Genomic DNA, 23,281 nt, shown 5'->3' on the forward strand with positions numbered 1-23,281 from the left:
GCAGCAGCAGCAGCAGCGGCAGCAGCAGCAGCAGCAGCAGCAGCAGTAGTAGTAGTAGTAGTAGTAGTAGTAGTAGTGATGATGGTGGTGGTGGTAACACTAGCTGCTGCAGCCCCAATATGCTAATACTAGTAACATGACAATAGATTACGAAGCATGTGTTATTCATTACGCATGACAATTTTGCTTCAACGATAAAAGTGGATCGTACTGATGATGATTACGACGACGACGACGATGATGATGATGATGATGATGATGATGATGATGATGATGTGTTGGTCCACGCGGGGACGTTTAACAAGACTAACAGTTGTTGGTATAGCGGGGATTTATCTGACCTTCGCCCTGAAAATATCTTCTGAGATGAGACCATATTTTTTCTGCACAACGGCATGAGAATGTGCGGCCCTGTCCCCTGTCTACTACTACTACCATAGGCTCCCTGCTCCCTGCCGAGTAGTAGTAGTAGTAGTAGTAGTAGTAGTAGTAGTAGTAGTAGTAGTAGTAGTAGTAGTAGTAGTAGTAGTAGTAGTAGTAGTAGTAGTAGTAGTAGTAGTAGTAGTAGTAGTAGTAGTAGTAGTTCACAATTTTGAGAGTATGATGGACAGAATTCGAAAATACACAAATATTCGTATTTTCAGAGTTTTGACAGACAGATTTCAACATTTTGTGTCGAATATAGAATCTAGGTTTATTGTTCAGTTGGGAATATAGATCGCCATTTTGTGCCATGATTTGAATGCTATTAGTTTTTAGTGCAATGAATTTTATCACATTTAAATTGTCGCTCAAAACTAGCCAGAACTTTTGGAGTTAATGTTGGTTAATCCCACATAAATAGGTATGTGTTTTGGCAGTGATGTGATGTGTTAATCTATCACTGTATGTTCCATTCTAAACAAGGTATTTTGCTGTTTTAATTGTGTTCCCTATATGATCAAACTCACTCAAACTTCCATACAAAAACTTGGTTCTACGATGTTTGCGTTTCTTTAAATTCCCGATAAATGACCAATATTGTCATTTAGATTAGTACAAAAAGAGCAAACAATTGTCAACATCTCATTTTCAAATATATCATTTTCAGTATAGATAATACCATGTAAAACGTGCACTGGAAATCAAGCAGTTTGACATCTTTCAAACAATTTATGTAAGTCATAAAAACCTGATTCCAATCGGAAGTAACGTTATCAAAAGATTCTTGCCATTTAACAACCACTTTAGGTCAATCTTCATTTGAAATCAAGGCGTCATAAGATTTCTAGAGCTTTAAATTTGCACGATTTCAGTAAATTCAAATGGCATTCAGTTATGAATAAGTAAAAATAAAAACAGGGACATTTTACTATAGAGTGTCATATTTCCCCAAAAACGTAGTAGATTCAGAAGGTCCAGATATGTACCTCTAATGCCATGCATTTTCTCCAAATTGTCCGAGGATATAAAACAATGTTGTCACACAGGTCCTTAATTGTAAAAATGCCTTTATTTGTGTTGGGTTTTTGTAATTCTCATTAAATCATAACGTTTGGGCTAGGAGTTCATAAATATTATAGGTACATGATTTTTGTTCCAAGCTATAAAACATCCTCCTAATATAGGTTAACGATGTGAGTTAATGCATGAATGTTTATTGGTGATATTGCAATGACTATGGACACTATGCCCGTTCTATATCCTTATCGGTAGCGTTAGGAAATGGTGAATGGTAAGACATTCCACTGACGCTAACTGAGTTTGCATGTCAGCAAATCGTGATTATTCCTTACGTTATCACTCAGGGGACTGCAAAAGTTACAGAAATTGTTCCTTACTTTATGTGAATATTTAGTAGGTAGAATCTCAACATTTCAACTATGCATAGACTCACTGCTCCCTGCCGCTTAATACAACTGGTTGAGGTTATGGGGCGGCGGGGTAACTTAGTGGTTAAAACGTTCGCTTGTCACGCCGAAGACCCGGGTTCGATTCCCCACTTGGGTACAATGTGTTAAGCCCAAGTCTGGTGTGCCCCGCCGTGATATTTCTAGATTATTGCTTAAAGCGGCGTAAAAACTAAACTTTTTCACCGAAGCGAGTATATGTTCGTCATATATTAGAACACATTTTAGCCACACCGATATACATGAAAACGTTAAGTGTCTGTGACAGTCGAGTCTATTTCTGCTCAGTGATTGATGCTTACTGTTGCAGCATAAATAATTGTTGAAATGAGTGACGCTTTCACATACGCCCATTTGTCTTTTACCTATTACATATGCAACACTTTAGAGCATTAATGGGGCGATTAATAAGGCGACAATGAACAGAGTGAACACAGGACCAGTCTATGAAGAATTACATCCCTTGTGACGCTAGAAACCTGTCATTGTGGGATCGAATCCCTATTGACGATTATGCTCTGGGTCTGTCTGCACCGTAGCTATGGTCTCAATTGCTTACATCCATACCCATACTGTTTATCACTGGATTGTGTGGTCCAGACTCCATTTATTTACATACCGCCGCCATATAGTTGGAATATTGCTGAGTCGGCATTAAATAAACAACTGACCTACTGATCGTACGCCTGGTCAGTGTTGTCTGAAAGATGTTAATGTCTGATACCCTCGTCACTTCAGAGGCGGTGGGGTAGCCTAGTGGTTAAAGCGTCCGCTCGTCACGCCGAAAGCCCGAGTTCGATTACGAGTGTGTAAACCCATTTCTGGTGTTGCCTTAGGGGATATTACTGCCAGTGGACTTTTGCTAAAAGCGGTGTAAAACCCAACTCACTCACTCATTACATTATATCCTCCCATATCACCTCCCATAATGCAACGTGAATACTGTTCATAGCGGCGTATTATCTTACTCAATCACTCTTAACACTTGTTGTGGGGCGGTGGGGAAGTCTAGTTGTTAAAGCGTTCATTCGTCATGCTAAAGGCCAAGCCTTGATCCCCAAATGGGTGCAATGTGTGAAGCCCAGTTTCGTCGTTCCCCGCCATGATATTGCTTGAATATTGCTAAAACCCCAACTCACACACTTGCTCTGCTTTCTTTAGTTTGCTGAAATGCTGCTGTACACACGATTGTCAACTTTAAAAAATCTTTATTGCGTCAGGTATACATATAATTCCAGGAAGTCATTCATTACACATGTAACCGACAGTTATACTATCCGATGTTGTAGAGCTGTATGAATATTCATGTTGTAGAGCTGTATGAATATTCATGTTGTAGAGCTGTATGAATATTCATGTTGTAGAGCTGTATGAATATTCATGAACCATGACATCTATCCCGGAAAAGAAATCAAACATACAACAACTATGAATCTGGATGAAAGATAGTAAATCTTGTACTTAGCACAGAACACATGACATATATAATCCTTCACATCAAGCTCTTTCAGAAACCATTTGAAGTTGGGTTTACCATATTCAGAGGAGGCTCCTTGAAACAGGCATAAATTAAAATCGTCCTTGAATCAGTGAGGGGAATGCTCTGGACAATAACTGAACACTGGTAATTTTCCTCTGAATGGCTCCTTGGGTTTTATTGTTGATAAATCCGGATGGAAGGCAAAATGGCGAATTATTTAATTGATAGTTAATGTAGAATTAACACAATGGAAATAGCCTCACTACATACACTGGCATTAAAAGAAACGCAGTTTTTGTCGAGTTATTCAACAAAAGGCATAGACATGAACGCTTACTTTTATGAGACTTCATTTTGTTCGAAACTTGTGTTTGTTCTGCTGTTGAGTATATTCTTTTATCGAAATATGGATACGGCATTGTATACACAAGCTGATTGATGAAGCATCTTTGATAGGAGTATAGGAATCAATCAATCTACCTTACAGGTAAAAGCACGGGTAAGCACTCACCTCCACCATCCCCACCCGCATCACACACACTCTTCATCTCTGATTCGTCCACTACCATGCCCATTCACATCTACTGTAGTATTTTCTACCTATTTCACACAAACTACGAGGAGTAGAAATAGTCACCTTGGCGCAGATCCGGAGACAGACTGACGCCTAGTCACAAGTATACAATTTTGATAGTAAGAAATAAACCTATTTAAATTTTATAGAAGCCCAGTGAGATTGGGAATTCCGATCAATTCAGATTTACTTCATTTAAGACTTCAGCGTTGCGGAAAGGACGAAGTATTAGGGAAAATAATGGGTTTCTCATATTAATCAGACAAAATGTCCTAGATCTCCAAAGGGATCACAGCCCTTCTGACATTCTGCGTTTTGCAGAAGGGTTCAGGTTTTTTTTGAAAATTCTTGACAGTGTTTTCTTTTCAAAAGTCCCATTTGCTGTCTGGTTGCTTGTAGAGGGGGTGAAGTCCTTGATCTGATGATAAACTAAACCAACATGACTGTGCCAGGATCACCCGAACCCATTCTCTTGGCTGCATGTAGAAGGGGTAGGGCGCTGAGCTGATCATACCTTAACTAGCCTGACTGATTGAAATCAGTAAAACAGTAAAAACACGAACACGTGAAAGAAATAAGAAAGTCCCCAAACACCCAAATCCAAAACAAAGCAGAGGTTGTGATATATATTGATATTTTTTTGCCTTTCAGCAATCAAAACAGGTCGTTACACACACAAAAAGAGAACACAAGATATTTTAGAGATCCAGAAAATTCGAGATGGAACACCTTTAGAATCCGAAGACTCGAGATTAACAGCCTCGCCTCATCCGGCACCTTGGCAACTGATAGGCGACATCAAGGAGACAGAGGCACTTATGCAGACAATACTAGACGCTCACAGCAAGTACATGCAATCAACACTGAGTCTGTCGGAGGATGATCTCGAGAAGGATCAGCAAGCATATTACGTTAGTAGTATCACAATTAGTGTAAATACAATCTGTCTCTATCTTCTCCGTCTCTGTATCTCTAACTCTCGCTATCGCTTTCTCTCTTTGTCTCTTTCTCTCACTATTTCTCTGTCGCTTTGCCTCATTCACCCTGAGCATTTCTGTGTATCACTGAAAATTGTACAATCACTAATAATTATAATAGTATATATAATAACATTGATATGCTCGTAATGGGAAGATTATGATCTAGTGAGTGAGTGCGTTTAGTTTCACATTCTGCAATATTCCAGCAATATCACTTTCATTAATATCCGATCAAAAATCAGTGTGCCGATTGCGATGTAAACTTAAACTCTCTCACTCACTCAGGTATCAGCGATGCATGCCACCAAAGCTCCCATTTAAGCGAGATGGCGAGGAACATTACCGCCTCATCCGACCTGGTACCCCTTCATTGCTAGGTGAACAATCACGTAGGAATCTCATTTCACCAGGTACCCTTTCATTGCTGTGTGAACAGAAGCAGCTTTCGAACATGTATCTAAGGAGAAACCACACCTTCTTCAGTGTTGGACAAGACACCCAAGAGCTTCTCCTCGGCTGATATGTAACCTGTGACCTGAGCTTAGGCCACGCGCCATACTCTAACTTTCTAGTTCCGGCCTAATTGGATTTGCATCGGACATAATTTCTGTCACGGATCATGCTGAAATTTTGAAATTCCATCCACATATCTACCATAAAACTGTTTTGAAGCTGACCCGTGAAGGCCCGGGGTAGAATAGGCCTTCAGCAACCCATGCTTGCTATAAAAAGTGATCATGCTTGTCGTAAGAGGCGACTAACGGGATCGGGTGGTTAGGCTCGCTGACTTGGTTGACACATGTCATCGGTTCCCAATTGCGCAGATGGATGCTCATGTTGTTGATCACTGGACTGTCTGGTCTAGACTCGATTATTTAGACCGCCGCCATATAGCTGGAATATTGCTGACTGCGGCGTAAAACTAAACTCACTCACTGCTTTAAAGCTTAACTGAAACCTTACATGTTGCAAGCTTGATAGAATGACTTTTGAGCATTATTCTTATGACGCATTTTGAAATTTTGTTAAGAACCGCATCCTCGTTTGTAAGTGAGGAGGTGAGAAATGGAAACTGTTTAACCCAAGCTGGTAGAATATTGCTCCACGTGAAGGGAAAGTTGGTTACTGGAAAGTTGAAATCATCGCTTTGCCATACCAAACTGGGGAGAAGTTTCATCACTGTGAATCTTTATGCATAGTTCTTAGTATGAAATAACCGAAGCGTCTATTTTTCTCTAATATTTCAAGTCGGTCAATAGGGAATTAGCTTTTTGGTGGCGATTGATATGAGATATCATCGAAATATCTGAAGCATAAGTTATGCCTCTTGGCCCAGTTTTCTTGCTTTACTGAGTAGAAATTCTGATTCATATGCATCACGAAACACGACTGGGGGATCACAGGCAAGTCCACTTGTTGTTTAAATTGTTTTAGGTATATTTTATATTTTTATATTTTAGGTAGATGCTATCTCACATATTTCTCAGTAAACTTCAGAGGTTCTAATCCGTTTACTAAACCTCTGATGATAGGTATGTTACTATGTCTATGGTGAGGTTTTTCAGAGGAATATAAAGGTTGGTATTCAAGCATAAAACACAACATTATGGATGCTAATTTCTTCATGAGAAGAAATTGACATCCATAACATTTTGTCTTTTATATCTATGGTGACCACGACTATGTGACTAATATACGCCACTTATCAGATGATAATATGCAGGGGAGATGTTCCTCCTGTCATAGCATGTAAGCTCTATGGAGAGGATCATCATTTATACGATAGTGTACCAGTGTTAGACGATGATAATGAATGAGTCGGTTAATGTTTATTTAAGTCACAGTATGACAAGATTATTGACAAAATAACTACAAATACATATATGTGAAAACAGTACAACAGTCTCATGATATGACACTTTCGTAGCGATGAGTGAGGTTAGTTTTACGTCGCACTCAGCAATATTCAATCTGTATGGCGGCTGTAAGTAAGTAAGTAAGTAAGTAAGTAAGTAAGTAAGTAAGTAAGTAAGTAAGTAAGTAAGTAAGTAAGTAAGTAAGTAAGTAAGTAAACGATAATGGTCACACAGACAAAGTTGCAACCATATCGCGAAAAGACCCTTACACAGTAATAAAATAGTAAACTGTGATGACACAATATTCCAGTTATATGGCAGCGGTTTCAGATATGCTTACAGATATAGAATAGGATTTACGAAATGAAGAACGTACCGGTCCATTTCGAACAAAAATAGCTTGCTTGTGGCCATAAATATAATTTTCATTACGATTGGATTTGTGAGGAGATTGAAAATAGGACCTTGGTGGTTGGAGCATATATGTAGCTCCGTAGCGCTATTACTCAGGTGATAATTCAAGGGAAATCATTATGAGAATTTAAGAGCATGATCCGACATGCAATGGTCAAATTATGTTGAAAAATGTAATTTATTATTTAACTTAATGATTGAGTGTGATTCCATATTAGCTAACATGCGATGAAACTGGACCAGTCAGTTGTGCAAAAACTGTCACATGTTGTGAAGACAAGAAGAATTATGGGGACGTCAAGCACTTTAGCTTTTGCATATATTCGGTAATAAATTTGTCCAAAGGTACAACATGGAAGGGAGACAATATATAATGCTTGATATCCTGAGATTTGTAGAAAACATCACTTGAAAGGCCATGAAATGCTGTTGATGCAAATGCATTCTGAACTAAAGTGAGACAACCGGCGGTGTTTTTCTCGAACATTTTCTTTCCTGACGTGTCTGGCAGGGCAGAAAATCTTTATCCATGAAGCCGTTTGCTTCTACGGATATTTTATCCTTGAGTTTGTTTGACTGGTTCTTCTGCACTTTGTAAATTTCTATTTCAAAACATATTTTTTTCTGTTTGTGTGTGAAAAATAGGCAGGAACAAAATCACACATAAATCTGAAGTAACCACGATGCTAGGTGTAGAGTGTCCCTGAAACTGTGTTATACCCCACACTCTGAGTCCTACGTCTATTCCACAGAAATGTTCGTTGCAATACAAGTTGAGGGTAGACATGTTTGGACCAATGGAGGCCTTGTTAGCTGAAATAGTATGACACCTCAGTGTGGTAATGTTGCGAAGTAAGCCATACATACCAAAATGTTCTTTGCGAGACCAATTGAAGGTAGAGATGTTGGACAAGTGAAAGCTTTGTCAGTTAACGGTGTGATACTTCACTGTGGTATTGATGAAACCTAAGTATATACACCTAACATATTCTTTGCAGGAACAATACAGACTGAAGGTAGATGTGTTGGACAAGTGAGGGCTTTGTCAATTGAACTGTCTGACACCTCAATGTGTTATAATAAGACGAGTATATGGATGGCAACTTCTTTTTGTTGTCTAATACGACGTTGTCGGGCTACTTCAGGTGAAGGGCGAGAAGTAGCCCAGAAACGTCGTGTTACACAATAAAAAGAAGTAATCATCCCTATATCCGTCTTATTATATTCACCAACGTCTAATTGTTTCTCAAGAACCTCAATGTGCTGTTCTGAGACCTAAGCCTATGATGTTGACGTGTTCTTTGCAGGAGCAGTACAAGTTGAAGGTGGACATGTTTGGACCAATGACCACTTTACCACGCGAGCAGTACGATGAGATTTACCAGTCAACTGGGATTGACATCGATAACCGCCAGGAAATGATGAGGGCTTTTGCTGCGTCGATGGAAGCAGGGATACGACGGTACATCAGTTTCGTCAAGGCGGTTCCAGGCTTTACGGTGTTATCTTCAGATGATCAGGCAAATCTCATTAAAGGCAAGTTTCATTCGCTTTATAGCTTTTAGCAAGGTTTGGGTGTTTGGCATTGCAATAATGACTTGTCATTGTAGAATTGTATTTTGCATTATTTCGGCTGGTACTCCTAATTGTTCTTACTTTGATGTTAAGTTGCAGTCATGTACTATGTAAAGAGGATATATTCAGAACACGTTTGGAACCTACAAGTCATATATGTCGAGAACATACTAGTCTGGCAGGGCAAGTAAACTTTATCCATGAAGATATTTGCTTCTGTGAGTTTGTTCTTAACTTTGTTTGAGTAGATCGTCTGTAAATTCTTTGTAAATTCGAACTGTATAAAATCATTCTTTCTTGTACAAGAAAGACAGGTAGAAATGGGATGGCACATTTATCTGAAGAACAGTTACGTTTACACCTCTCATGTACTGCACAAGCTCAAGAGATTGAAATATTGTGTTTCTTAATAACTGTGCTTGTTCACGTTTATGTACAATATGGTTTCTTGTGTGAGATAAATGGGTGTGATTTATTATGTTTTCTCATATTCTCGGTTGCCTTTCAAGCACTCTGTGCAAACAGCTGGTTGAACAGCCCTGATTAGACTGCTAATGGTTATGTCAGCGACTGAAATACGTGAAACGTACCCTAGAGCTTGGACAGTTGACCAATGGATTGAATAATGAGTCTTCCCTTCGAACGTGATTTTGTGTAATACTCCTGATAAATGCAGATGACCTTCATATCATCAATACCACTATGTTTTATGAATACACTACTTTGCAACTTTCTTTGTGGCTCGAATTTTTTTCCAAAATGTGGATAGGTTTTGTAGCCTTTCCTGTTCAGGTGATATGAACATACATACACAAAGGCGCTTGTGTAAAAAGTAATCATTAGAGGAGGACTGAAAAGGATTTTGTTATCAAATTCTTTTCATGAATTTGTTTGAATACTTGCTCTGATCTGTATTTCCGTGTGTTCTCCACTGGACTGACCATCTCATCCGTTCTGTTCGTATTTCAGGTGCGAGATTTGAATTCTTCTTTCTGGGCAGCTTCCGGGGATATAACAGCAAACTGAAGGTGCTCAGTACATCGTCGGGCAAGTGCCTACATCTCCACGAGATATGTAAGATATGGGATGAGGACTTCATGCTTGAAGCATTTAACTTTGCTGACTCGCTGAAAGCGCTGGCGCTCAGTGTAGAAGAGTGCGTGGTGATCAAGACATTGTGTATTCTATTCACAGGTAAGTTCAACACTTTTCATCGTGAAAGGGCAAATACATTATATCCCTGTGTTGTTCTGATTAAGTTACAGGATTCTAATTTGTCGTGGAAATATGACTTAGTAGTCGTTGTATTCATTTGCAGACCGGTGTGACTTAGCACAGCCTGAAAAGGTGGAGGAAATCCAGTGGAAAGTCGTCAGATGTCTGATCCTGCTTCTACATAAATACCATTCGAAACCGATGATAAGATTCGCGAAGATCATAGATCGTCTCACGGCTGTCAGATGCCTCACGGAGTGGAACAACAAGATAGCCAAAAGCCTGTACTTGTGGCCCGCTGTGCAGCAAAGTCCCTTGTTACTTGACATGTTGGCAACGTAACACTAAAGTGTGAGCAGTGACGTTTATGCGTTTCTACAGTGGCCTATTTCGGTGACAATAAGGTGAAGAAAAGGTGGAATATTGTGAGGTGATTCATTGCGAACATGAATCTATAGCCTCGGAACTGAACGTGTGTCAGAGCCTATTTATGTGTGCAGATTGTTCGTTGAGGTTTAACTGAGGAAAATATTTTCACAATGACTCCTTCAGTTGCTTTAATCACAATGAAAACACAGCTCAGTAATTCATGCAAACCTGATGTCATCACCGATTCTCAGGGATTCAATCAATTTCGTCTGCCAATTTTCATTTACTACAAATGGCAGTTTCGACAGATAATCGACCTAAATGACACGCCACAGTTTACGTTCTGTAATCCAGAGCATTAAGCATTAAGAACTGACCTAGTAGGTATATTCAATATTCTCAAAGTGCATCTACTCATTTCCCAAAGTTATTGGTTAAATTTCCCTTTTGTCCTTTCAGAGAACCGACATAAGATCTGTTCTATTGGAAGGTCAAATGCGACTTGTTGGTATCAAGTTATAAAATGTTTTAATTTATGTATTTCATTGTAATGTCAGGTGACTAGAAACTTGATATTATCTAGTAACCACATAGGTCCTCATACCTTGATATTAGCTCCATATCTCATGTTTCTGATACTGTTTGTAAACGCTTGACTGTTTATGACTTCGTGTCCTTACAGAGGTATTCCATCCCGTGTTCTTCAAACACTTGGGAATTGTGGGAGAGTTTGGTTTAATGTTGCTGGACGCAGTATTTCAAATCCAACTCGAGCGGTCATCTTCACCCAATTCTCTGTAGAAGCTACTATGTAGAAACTACTGTGTAGAAGCTACTATGTAGAAGCTACTATGTAGATGCTACATCTGACGTCATCAAGGTCATGGTAAAGGATGTAGACTTGATTTCTGGCGTAGTCTCTACCCGGTGAACTTCGAGAAGTGGCGCAGTAGAACATCAATCTATTATTGCTCAACAGACTGATGGTGCCAGGTGGACATTCTTTGCCTACATGATCAGGAGGTTGATCCGGAACGTTCATTATGACATAAATTTACCTGTGATGTTATTATATAAATACAACGATCATAATTGGATAAGTCTGAGGTTGGTAATATATTCATAATTGCTCAAGTACAATCAAGGGTAAATAAACAATCGGTCAAGACCTAAAATCGGTGTGAGCTAACCAAGTGAAAGGATGAGTATATAACTTATCACTTGCGTTGGTTGTGAGGTAGCTAATAGTCATATCTAGTGCCTTATGAGTGATGCAGGTTGAAACTTAAACCTGGTCAAAACAGACACAAACTTCTTTGAATAAACAATCAAAAACAGTGATTGGGTTGCCATAACTTGCGCGTGTGACTGTGTACATCCTCATTTATTCATATGTATGTGTGAGAATGAATGAGTATGCGATGTGTTAATAATTTGTAAAGTGATTTGATGGATTGGTGCCAATTAGATCAACAGACGTAAATATTTATCATATTGATTCATGCACAGAATATTATTATTTATATGTACAGTGCAGGGAAATATAATCATTAATCAGCCGACAATTCTCTATGTGATTACTTATTAAATTGAGAGAATAATATACCTGTTTGTTGTTTCTGAAAAAAACATATTGTGAGGACCAACTGCCTTCTTCGAGGATATCTTCAGTCAATGGAAGTCACCTGTCAGAAAAAAGGCGACAAAACCCTTGTCGAGTCGACTGTACAATTGTGAGTGAATGTGTGAATGTAGTTTAATGCCGCATGTCGCACTATTCCAGCTTTATGCCGACGTTCTGTACACACCATGAACACCAGTATATAATTGTGACCATGCCATGAGTGTATTATTTATTTTTCATCAGTATTGCAAATGTACGATGATTTTGTAAACAAATCGAGTATTGACCAGACAATCTAATGATCATCGCAATGCGATACGATGACAGAGCATATATTTATGAATCTCTACGAAATAGCGATGATACCAAGTGTTTGAGAAAAGGTGAACGTATCCTGCACCACCTGTGGCAACCGTCTTAAACATATTCTAGTGTAGTCAGTTGTTCACCTGAAATACATCGGGAACGAATGGTACAGGGAAAATTGCATCGGACATAATTTTTGTCACCGATGCATCAAGTTTGGAAATTCCGCTACATGTCAGCCACAAAGAGGCCTTGAATGTTGTAACCTTGATCAAACAACTCCTGAGTGCAATCACGGTCTTTGAATCCTGATAAAAAGATCACGTGGATTGTATCTCAAAATTTGTGACATAAAAACACCAAAAACTAGAGATGTTGGAATATTGCTCGGCATGAAAGACAATTGACTGTTGGAAAATTGAAATCATTCCCTTTGTCTTGCAACATCTGTAAGAGGCACTGGTCAGATGGACCAGCGAGTGATCACGTGATTACATATTATGAGAGAATAACATACTCGGTTGTTGTTTGTTGAAACCGCGGAGGACCAACTGCCTTCTTCTAGGAATGATTTAAAGTCACATTTACAAAAACGTTACCTTTGGTCAACCAGAAAAATTACACATTTGAAGATGATGACATTTGGAAGTAGTGCTGGTGTTGGCATACAACTTGTCATGACGCTACAAGTTTAGTCACGAGGATATATTGCCACTTAAGCGACGATATGATGCGAATCCCGATATATGAAAGGGTGACAATGCCATAAGTACACGATACTGAAATCAGCTATAAACACCACCTATGAAAATGTTCATAACATACATATAATACATATAGAACATATACACATGAGTATTAATTAAGCACCACCAGAAATGATTGTTGATTGTAACAAAAACGGATCAAAACAGAGAAGTCAACCAAATACACATGCAGTTAGCATGAAATTCCCGTGGTGACTCAAATGCATGTTTTTCATGCTAAGGTTCTGTCATGGTACAAGCGACTGAGGGATATAAAAGGGTGAAAAGAAGTATTCTCATGGCTTTCTTAACGACACATCATTAAATGAACAGTGCTGAAATTGAACCTTTTGGGACATGCCGAGGCGTAGGCTTTCTGAAAATACCAGATGGCAGATTAATGGTATGCATGAAGCCGGTTTGTCCTATCGCAGCACTGGGTCCAAATTGAATATCAATCACACTGTCATTAGTCGCCTTGTAGGGAAACATGCCGCCAGTGGTTACGCCAAGGATCGTCCACGATCAGGATGGTCGAGAAAGACCACTCACCATGATGATCTTGTCTTAGTTCACCTAGTGAGACGCAGGCCTATGACCAATGCCAAAGATCTCAGAGAACAATGGAGAGTGGGTATTCGTCTCTCAACCAACACTATCCGAAGGAGGCTCAGGTCTGCTGGAGTCCGTGTATGTCGTCCAAGCAGACGTCTCTTACTCACTGATAGACACAAGGCTCAACGTTTGGCGTGGTGTAATCAACGGTAAAACCACAATCTGAGGACATGGCGCAGGATCCACTGGTCCGATGAAAGCCGTTACTGATGGCCGTGATGCGTTTTATCAACAGCGGATGAGCCATGCAGCCAAACCCTTTTGCGATGACTGTAATGTTGTAGGGGTGTATCACCTATGACTGTAAGCTAAATCTTACTGCCATTCAAGGGACACTCAATTGTCAGAGATACCAACATGCTGTTGTCCTGCATCGGCAAATATATCGGCAGTGTTGCAATGATACCAGACACCTGATTATTTCAGCTAAAAGGAACTATTGTCTCCAGAGCATAGCCGACAGCATGGGTAAGCCAGCATCCCTATATCGGTTCATGGCAAACTGCTTGGAAAGGGACGAGACCAAGATACTCAGACTCCAGCAGAGGAACAGAAGGAACTGGCAAACTCATTCAACTCCTTCTTTATCTCAAAAATAGAGAAAATTCGTCATGGTCTTACTTGTAACGGCGATTTCAGTGAAGCAGTGTTTGTAGGTAGCCCCCTGTCGCATTTCAGAACATTTAGTCCCCAGGATATTGTACAACTCATTCGTTCGTCAAAACCCACTTCTTGTGACTCTGATCCAATTCCAACCAAACTTCTGATAAAGCACCTGGACCTGCTGATCTCCCCCATCACTATGATTGTTAATACAAGTCTTCAGAATGGTGTGTTCCCAAACAGTTTCAAGGGGGCGGTGGTCAGACCACTATTGAAAAAGTCTGGCCTGGATCCTCAGGACCTGAAAAACTTTCGGCCTGTCTCAAACTTGCCTTTCATATCTAAAATCATTGAGAAAGCAGTTCACTCCTGTCTCAAAGAACATCTATTAAGCCATGATCTCCTTGATTCTTTCCAGTCTGCCTACCGGCAGTACTACAGTACAGAGACAGCATTGCTCCAGGTAACAGACAAACTTCAACGTGCTACTGATGAGGGTAAGATTTCAGCTCTCGTCATGTTGGACTTATCCGCGGCTTTCGATACCGTTGACCACCCTAAACTCCTGACTAGATTGAAGCATCATTATGGACTGTGTGACCTTGTCCTTCAGTGGGTTTCCTCTTACTTGACAGACCGGCATCAATCGGTCCTTGTGGGCAGAGAGCGCTCTCCTGCTGTGGCTGTCTCCTGTGGGGTGCCCCAAGGATCGGTTCTTGGTCCGGTTCTGTTTGTACTGTACACAGGGCATGTTGGAAACATTGTCAGTGATCACGGCATGTCTCACCATGTTTATGCTGATGACACACAGCTTCTGGAATCCTTTCACCCATCAGAGTTGAATGAGTCTCTTCAACGCATCGCTGACTGTACACTAGACATAAAGTCGTGGATGACTACAAATAAGCTCAAGCTGAACGACACGAAAACCGAAGCTCTCCTTGTAGGCACAAGACAACAACTAAGCAAGGTGGAAGCTGTCATCCTCAAAGTTGCAGATGCGGATATCTGCCCATCAGATGTTGTGAGGAATCTTGGCGTTCACATTGATTCTTCTTTGACGTTCAATGCCCATGTCAACCAAGTGAGCAAAGTATGCTTCTTCCATCTCCGGTCGATCAGCAACATTCGCCAGTACTTGACTTCTGCAGCAACTCAAGCCCTGGTTCGAGCTCTGGTAACATCCAGGCTCGACTATTGTAACAGTGTTCTTTCTGGCATTAACTCCAATCTGGCTGTTAAACTGCAGAGGATACAAAACACCTCTGCCCGCATTATCAGTAGAACTTCCAAATGTGCCCACATCACTCCTATCCTGAAAGAACTCCACTGGCTACCAGTCAAAGCAAGAATTGACTTCAAAATACTCTGCCTGACATATAAATGTCTTCGTGGCTTGGCCCCTTCCTACCTGTCTAACCTGCTTCACCCATATGTACCAGCCCGCACCCTCCGTTCCAACTCTCAGAATATTCTTGTGATGCCCACCTACAGACTGAAATCTTTCGGATACCGCAGCTTCTCCTACACAGCACCAGTCCTCTGGAATGCTCTTCCATGTGATATCAAAGACTCTAAAAGTTTTGACAGTTTCAAAGCAAAACTGAAAACCCACCTTTTCTCATTATACTTCACATAATTTAACCCATCTTCATCTTTGTACATATTTCTATTTATTTCTGTAGCGCTTTGAGCATACCTAAGGGCGTGGAAAAGGCGCATTATAAATGTGCATTATTATTATTTTAATAACCACCCCCTCGCCAGTCGGCCAGTATTTATGGACGATAGTGCTAGGCCCCAAAGCTGTTATCGCATACTTGCAGAACAACGCAGTTGACAGATTACCTTGGTGTGCGAGAAGCCCTGATGTCAGTCCAATTGAGCATTTACGGGACCATCTGGTGCGTCAAGTCCAAGTAAGGGATCCACCTGTTCAAAATCAACATTAATTAGCCCAGGCTCCTCATGACGAATGGTAGATGATTCCAATGATGCGCATTCGGCGTTTGATTTCCAGCATGAGGAGGAGGGTTGCAGCAGTTATCCTTGCGAGGGGAGGATACACCAAATATTGATGTCACCATTACTGCTGGCTTAGGATTGAACAGTGAACTTTTTGTGAGGACTTGAGGACTTTGTGTAGGACCACAGACATTGTCTGTGTGACCATAGTTTTGGTTAACGTTATTGATTATTGATAACGGTTTTAGTGCCCCCATATGGCCGTCAATAAATTACAGGCGAAAGTAGCAGCAGTGTTGGTAGTTGGTCCAGTTTAGCCGGTCCAGTTAACGAAGTTATAACCATGTGTCATGATAACCATAATTTTATCATGAATGGCCAGTGTGTTGTGTTAAACACAATCTTGTAGTATGAACATGGATGGTGCTTAATTTATGCTGATGTGTATATTTTAATTCTGTAACAAAGGTAAGTCTTTTTGTCTTGACAGGTATCGCGATTTGGCAATATTTAAAGGTACACACCAATGTATCGTGGCTCATTTCAAGTATTATATCGGGATATACAACATTGTAAAACTTTGTATCGATTCACTGTATCGGCGGTCTAGGGATCGATACATCGATGAGTATCGAGTACTCGTCACACCACTATTTGGAAGTATTCCCCACATGAGTAAAGTCAAATTCTGGGAATGCTAATGTGATCCTAGACAATCAGGGAATTGGTTTCAAAGTATGTTCGTGCAAACAACTCCTTATAGTTGTGTTTATTTGCGCTGTATTTGCCGAAAAAAAACCATGATAATCATTTTAAGGAAAACAAAATCCTTGATGTAGCCTTGCCTACACATTCATGACGTGCTCGTATGACGAAAAAATGTGTTAATAAAATGTTTTTCCTTTGTAAACATATTTCGGGTCAGGGGTTGGATGAGTTGAGAAATGCTCCTGTCATTTAGGAAAAAACAGCATGGACGGAGAATGCCGGATGACTTTTTCCTGTATGTCATTGTGCTATGCCCTGTTGGCAGATGTCATATTTCTGTGAGTAGAGTATCGTGATCCCTTTGAGAGGCATGTTCCGAAGGAGGCAGCGATTGAGTTTAATGTTTAATGTGTATATGTGTATATACAAAGATTATCCAAAATGAGGAACACCAGTTGCAATATTTTTCAAAACATATTACAATACATATGACAGAGTACAACATCCATTACACGAAAGTCACGCCATTTAGTCTCCTGACCCAGTGTCAACGGAAGTTCTTTTTTGCTCATTTCATAAATGTGAAAACACATTCTCACGGCGGATGACAAAAGAGCAAAAGAGATGTTCCACACGCGTGTCCCACCCCTTCGTTGAGTCTTATGTCTTGCTTCTCGGGATGCTTAATTGTATGGATAACTTATTACTAGAAAAGGAAGCACTATTCAGTGACGTGACAGCTCATTCCATAAAATATGCATAACAGGCAAAAACTGAAACCAAATCTGGTTTAAAATACACATTTCCACCATGATGTTGAAGTGTGACTGAAGCAGATAAAAAGTGAAAGGTGCTCTTAATTAAGATTGGTTGCGTGTGAGTACATGATGACACATGGAACATACACATCCCTACATATGGAACTATAAAAGCTGGTGCCCGATCGCTCATCAGAATTCTTTGCCTTACTTTTTGGAATGGAATGTCCAGTCTGGAAATACGACCCCCCCCAGTCAACATCCGGTCGGCCATCATTAGAGTCATCGTCAGTTCTCTGGTTCATGTCTTGTGCTTCTGATGTTCCAGGCGATCTTCAGGACATTCAGCATCGTCAAGAGTATCACTGCAATGCTTTATTACTGCTGCCCACATCTTTACATCACTAATGAAGGGGGCATCATTTTCCGTTGTTCTTGGGTCTTCATTCTGCCTTTTGATGCTGACTTAGTCACGTTTTAACTCAAGGTCTTCTGGATAAGCTTCATGTAATGTTACAACACCTAATTCACTGTTATACCCCATGGACATGATTTTTTAATCAAATCCCACAAATGCAGATGTATGCGGCAATGGTACAGGAGAGCATAATTAAAATCTTTTCAATGACAGCAAGCAAACATATCACTTATTGAGTCTGCAATACAATAATTAACATCATTTCAAAGCAACAATTTAAATGAGCGCGAGACCTTTATAACATCATTCTAGTCTGACAATGCCAAGACTCAATAAAATTAACCAATGCAGACACAGTTTCAACAAGTGAAGATTCCGCACTAGACCTTATCCTCATCAACGGGATCAGGTGGTGAGCTGTTGGTTTAAACATGTCATCGTATTCCATCTACGCTGATTGCAGCTCATGCTGAAAACTACTGAATTGTCTGGTTCGATCACTTACACACCGCCGTGATATAGTTGGATTAAATGCGGCGTAAAACTTTACTAATGCTACGACCATTACCCATTTAAATCATCAGCCGTGCTTGAGCACTGTCATCACCCCCATTACATGTACAGGAAGTAGCTGCAGAACTGCCACATTCTCTGTCGGATGTAATCCTAGGAAGTCATAAACAGGTTGCAGGTCCGGTCGAAAGGTTGAAGACCTTGGTGTTTTAGAAATCTAGGCTTTTAACGCATTCTCATGGACTCTTAACTTAGCTACATGTTTTTTCAGTTTTCAGTTTCCGCTGCAGTCACAGATGAATCATGTTGGCTTCTCGCGTTTTGCAACGATATCCTGGTGTCTGTGTTGGACGTTTGAAGATAACTCTCAACCCTGGATCCAGACGTCGAAGATTCTTTTGTTCTCATCAGAAAAAATGGGGCGGTGGGGTAGTCCAGTGGTTAAGGCGTTCGTCCGTCAAGCAGACGGTTTGATTCCCCACATGGGCACATTGTGTGATTTCTGGTGTCCCCAGAAGTGATGTTGTTGGAATATTGCTGTAAGTGGCGAAAACTTAGCTCACTCACATCAGAAATATTTCGCCAATATCGTTTCCAAATTTGCACATATACACTTTTTAATATATACCAGCCATTGCAGGACTACAAAGGAAATGATCATCACGGATATTGTGTAGAACTAGCTTTAGAACATTTGAAACAGTACAGTGTTATTCAACAAGCCTTTTCTTTTGTTTTTTAGAAAGATATAAATAGAACAGGAAAATCAATTTTAAGGCAGTATGTAGGATTTGACACATTAGTTAAAAAACAGGAATTTCCAAAAAATATTGATTCATCAATGAAAAAAAAACTTTTCTTTTTATGAAAATGAGATCCTTTCATATAATGAATTCCATATAGTAAATTCACACTAGATTAATATAAAAAATAAATAATAACTCAAAAATACAGAAATATGTTACCAGGAGTACAAGGGGAACCTTGAATTATGCAGCTGTGTGTCGAAGATGAAGACAACGGTTCTCTGCCAGTCACCCTTGTCAAGAGGCTTTATGACTTTTTGTAGGACAACATTCTGAATGCAGAGGCCATGTTTGACTCCCTGCAAGTGTCTGGAAGTTACAGATGTCTCCTGTGTTAATCCCACTCGCAGAAAATGGCGCAATAAAACACGTTATGCAAAACTACCTACACAGTATCAGTGTGGAATTACTTGATCCCTGGATTAGTGTCAGCCATGACAATGACATCTATCGTAAACATGTCCTAGGTAGCGCCACTTGTTTTGAGTGTGGACAATTTATTACTCCTGACAAACACAAAAACATTTTCTCAAGGAGCGTCAAAAGTCTTGAAACTTACGATACTGAAGAAATCCTTCTAATAATTCTGCTAACAATCAGTGGAACGTAACATAGGACAGACAATTGTCTACCTTTCGTTTAATACATAAGGATCTCATGCGTCTACGTGGAAGCATGTAAGACATAAAGTAAAAGTAAAGTTATGCTCTGTATTACAGTGTCTGATTGAAGCAAGGTGTCATTTTCCTCACGTTGATCAAAGCTACAGTCTGCATGTGGGCATGGTGGCTACTTTGATTCTATGGTCCCAGTGTGACTGTCTTTAGCACTAAGATGGAGTCTTTATTTTTATACATTTGGTCAAGTAACCCAGAATTCATTTATTTTCCTGAAAGCATGTGTGGATTGATTTTTTTCGTTACAAAGAAAGTTAACGGTTATGTCTTTATCGCACTGACGCTTGTAGACATTAAATGCAAACTACATGCATGATGGCAACTTACTACCCATTACCTTCATGTTAAGTATGTTACTTTCATTGATCAGTGCTGCGTTTATTAAGTTTCCGTGAGACCCCACTTAGGAGGGTGACAAATGGAAAAACATATTACCCACTGACATTGTAAGTAATCTCTCCAACGAGACGCTGCATCGCTCACAATCGGAGAGAGTAATAAAATGACGCATCGATTAGCTAGTTTTGACTTCACGTATATGTACACATGTATTTTACGAACTGTCACTGCTTTTAAAAAATGTTTTACTCATTGAATCGTTTGCACACTCTTCCCACACATAATTAAGCATTTTTATGGCAGTTTTAGGCTTGTCAGAATATGTTTCAGTGATTTTTAAAAATCAAGTCTGAAGGGAGACGCCATTTTGTTAACATGGCATATAGTCGGTAGGGAGCTTATCAATAAAATATAATGACATTCTGTACATTTAACATGGCAATAAGAAAAATACGTAGTGGGTGGGGTCGGGGTGTGTACACACTTCATTTGCCCGAATTTAACAACAGGGGTGTTTGCGCGAGCACCCGTGCAAACCGTGTTTTCCCCACCCACCCTTGATCCGTCTATGAGTGTAATCTCTAAACTTGCCTTGTACACCGCTGCTGGCATGCCTTTGCCCGGGATCTCCTTTCAAATCATCTTGAATTTACAATACTTGTCATATGAAATTCTGGTTGAAGAGAAGGTTTAGGATCAGGGTATTGTAGATACTGTAGCTACTGTAGACGAGGTCGAGGCCATGAGGGTCATTCTTCACGAGAAATGACGTTTGAATGCCGTTTTGCTTGATGGGCAACTGTGGTGTTAATCAGGCTCTAATCCTGACTAAATAACACCATATTCATCCACTGTTTTGGAGTAGCCTCGTGGTTAAAGCTAGCCACGCCGAAAACCTGGGTTCGATTCCCCAAAGGAACATAATGTGTGGTGGTCATGGCGGTTATATTGCTGGAATATTGCTAAAAGAGGCTTGAAAATTCACTCACTCATCCATTGTTTAAGTACCATAATACTGGCAGGTATTATAAGTATTGTCTCCAATAACGCGGAAATCTGAGTTTTTCCTTGAACTACTGAAAACATTTGTTGCTGAAAACGTAACAAAATTATGTACCTTGATAAGTATATCAGTACGAGAACAAGTTACTGAATCACAAAATACAAAGGAAGATTCATAACGTGTTTGGATTTGACGTGATGTCCAATCATTAATCTTGCAGACTCCCTTTCAAAAGCGTACTGAAGCATACTAGCTTACTATTAAACACGCCAAAGTATATACTCATCACATGTGTGATGATATAAATGATCATGCACCTATTACACTTGCTGAAATAAGATTATGTAGCTATCACACATGCTGAAATAAGATTATGCACCTATCACACCTGCTGAAATAAGATTATGCACCTATCACACCTGCTGAAATAAGATTATGCACCTATAACACATGCTGAAATAAGATTATGCACCTATAACACCTGCTGAAATAAGATATGTCACATCCAAAATGCTCACTTCCTATAGGCTGTCATTGTTAATGACGATGATTTTCAGCCATTGAAGGATGCGGGGCTACTGCAAGTCCTTTTGGATACCTTTCCCTGATATTCACAGTCTGTCGTTGGATTATTTTACGCCAGTATCTTGCATAGGCTTAAAGAGGTGTTCACACGTAGGCCTGCATTTATAAGCCATTGAGTACTTACTCACCTTTTTCTGTCATACTGGGATGAATTGGTCTGTACGGGAGAAGTCGCGGATTTGCTATAATTAGAATTCCTGTGGCAGGTCGATCTTTCTTGAGAAGAAAAGGTAAAAGGTGACACGTGGCACATTTTTCAAGTCCCGCAGACATACATTCCAGTCTGACGAACACACTCTATAAAGTTTCTTCGTGTTTGAAATAAATGTTAAGTTGTTCTTTGGGGTTGGCACCAGTGTTTGCAATACTTAAATTTGTCAGTTGGCCATCACGACCTGCTGCCGCCCGCAAATGTTAAAATCTGCAGGCCTTAAATGAAATCTGCAGGCCGATTTGGTTAATGTCAAACCGATAAAAACAAAATACACTAGACTGTTCACAGTTTCACACTGTTTCTACAAGATCAATTAGCGAAGACTAACGCACAGAGAGAAATTTGTATTGTAGTAAAGACTGGTGTCGCCATTCCTCCCTGCAAGGCGATGAAATACCAGGAAGTGGAACTGTAAGTTACGTAACTTATGATTCATCATGGATGGGTCTCGAGCGTTAATGAAAATAGGAAAGCTTCTGGTAGAAAACTAGAAAAAACCCTGATAAATTACTGAAGGCCACAAGGACCTGGATATATTTGAAACAGCCGGCTTGATGCAATAAGAACCGGCGCTGGGCCCCCGAGCCGGCGATTACTTCAAACGCTAGTTAGCACTGCTTCTTTAACTTTGGGGACCATTTTGCGTAATGACTCACGTACATTTCCGCCTGAAATCAAGCATAAATTTAAGATGATTTTTTCCCCAAACTGGGTTTCGTTCTTCAAAGCGATCGTAGACTCCGATCATTTAACATTGACTTACGACAGTCGTACCTAGCGTTACGATTACTTGTATGAATTGTTTTGATGGACAGGGCCATGAGATGATGTGCAACATGACTGAACCAAACTGGTAACATCTTGGCTGTTTATAGACACAATACAAGCAAGTTTATTTCCGGGAGGATTTATTTTATCGAAGTACTTCAAGTAATATGAGCTTTTTGTTTTTGCCAAGAGACAAGGGAGACAGGGAGACAAGCCTCGTGGAGGTACTCCGAGCCAGAGGTGACGAATGACCAGTACTCAAGCACTACAAAAAGGACTGG

General features: G+C 40.0%; 1 protein-coding gene across 7 annotated transcripts in view; it reads left to right on the top strand.

Moving 5' to 3' along the window:
- LOC137274113 (vitamin D3 receptor A-like) overlaps nt 1–11,950 on the top strand; it is a 54,682-nt gene extending 42,732 nt beyond the window's left edge. For all 7 annotated transcript variants that reach the window (XM_067807117.1, XM_067807142.1, XM_067807150.1 and 4 more), the window contains 4 exons: nt 4,595–4,854; nt 8,501–8,729; nt 9,738–9,962; nt 10,087–11,950. In XM_067807117.1, coding sequence (XP_067663218.1) covers nt 4,595–4,854; nt 8,501–8,729; nt 9,738–9,962; nt 10,087–10,325 — 953 coding nt within the window. In that variant the 3' untranslated portion in view covers nt 10,326–11,950. The remainder of the gene's footprint in view (nt 1–4,594; nt 4,855–8,500; nt 8,730–9,737; nt 9,963–10,086) is intronic.
- Nucleotides 11,951–23,281: the final 11,331 nt, after the last annotated feature.

Source organism: Haliotis asinina, chromosome 1 (assembly GCF_037392515.1).
Source record: "Haliotis asinina isolate JCU_RB_2024 chromosome 1, JCU_Hal_asi_v2, whole genome shotgun sequence".
Taxonomy (NCBI): Eukaryota; Metazoa; Mollusca; class Gastropoda; order Lepetellida; family Haliotidae; genus Haliotis; species Haliotis asinina.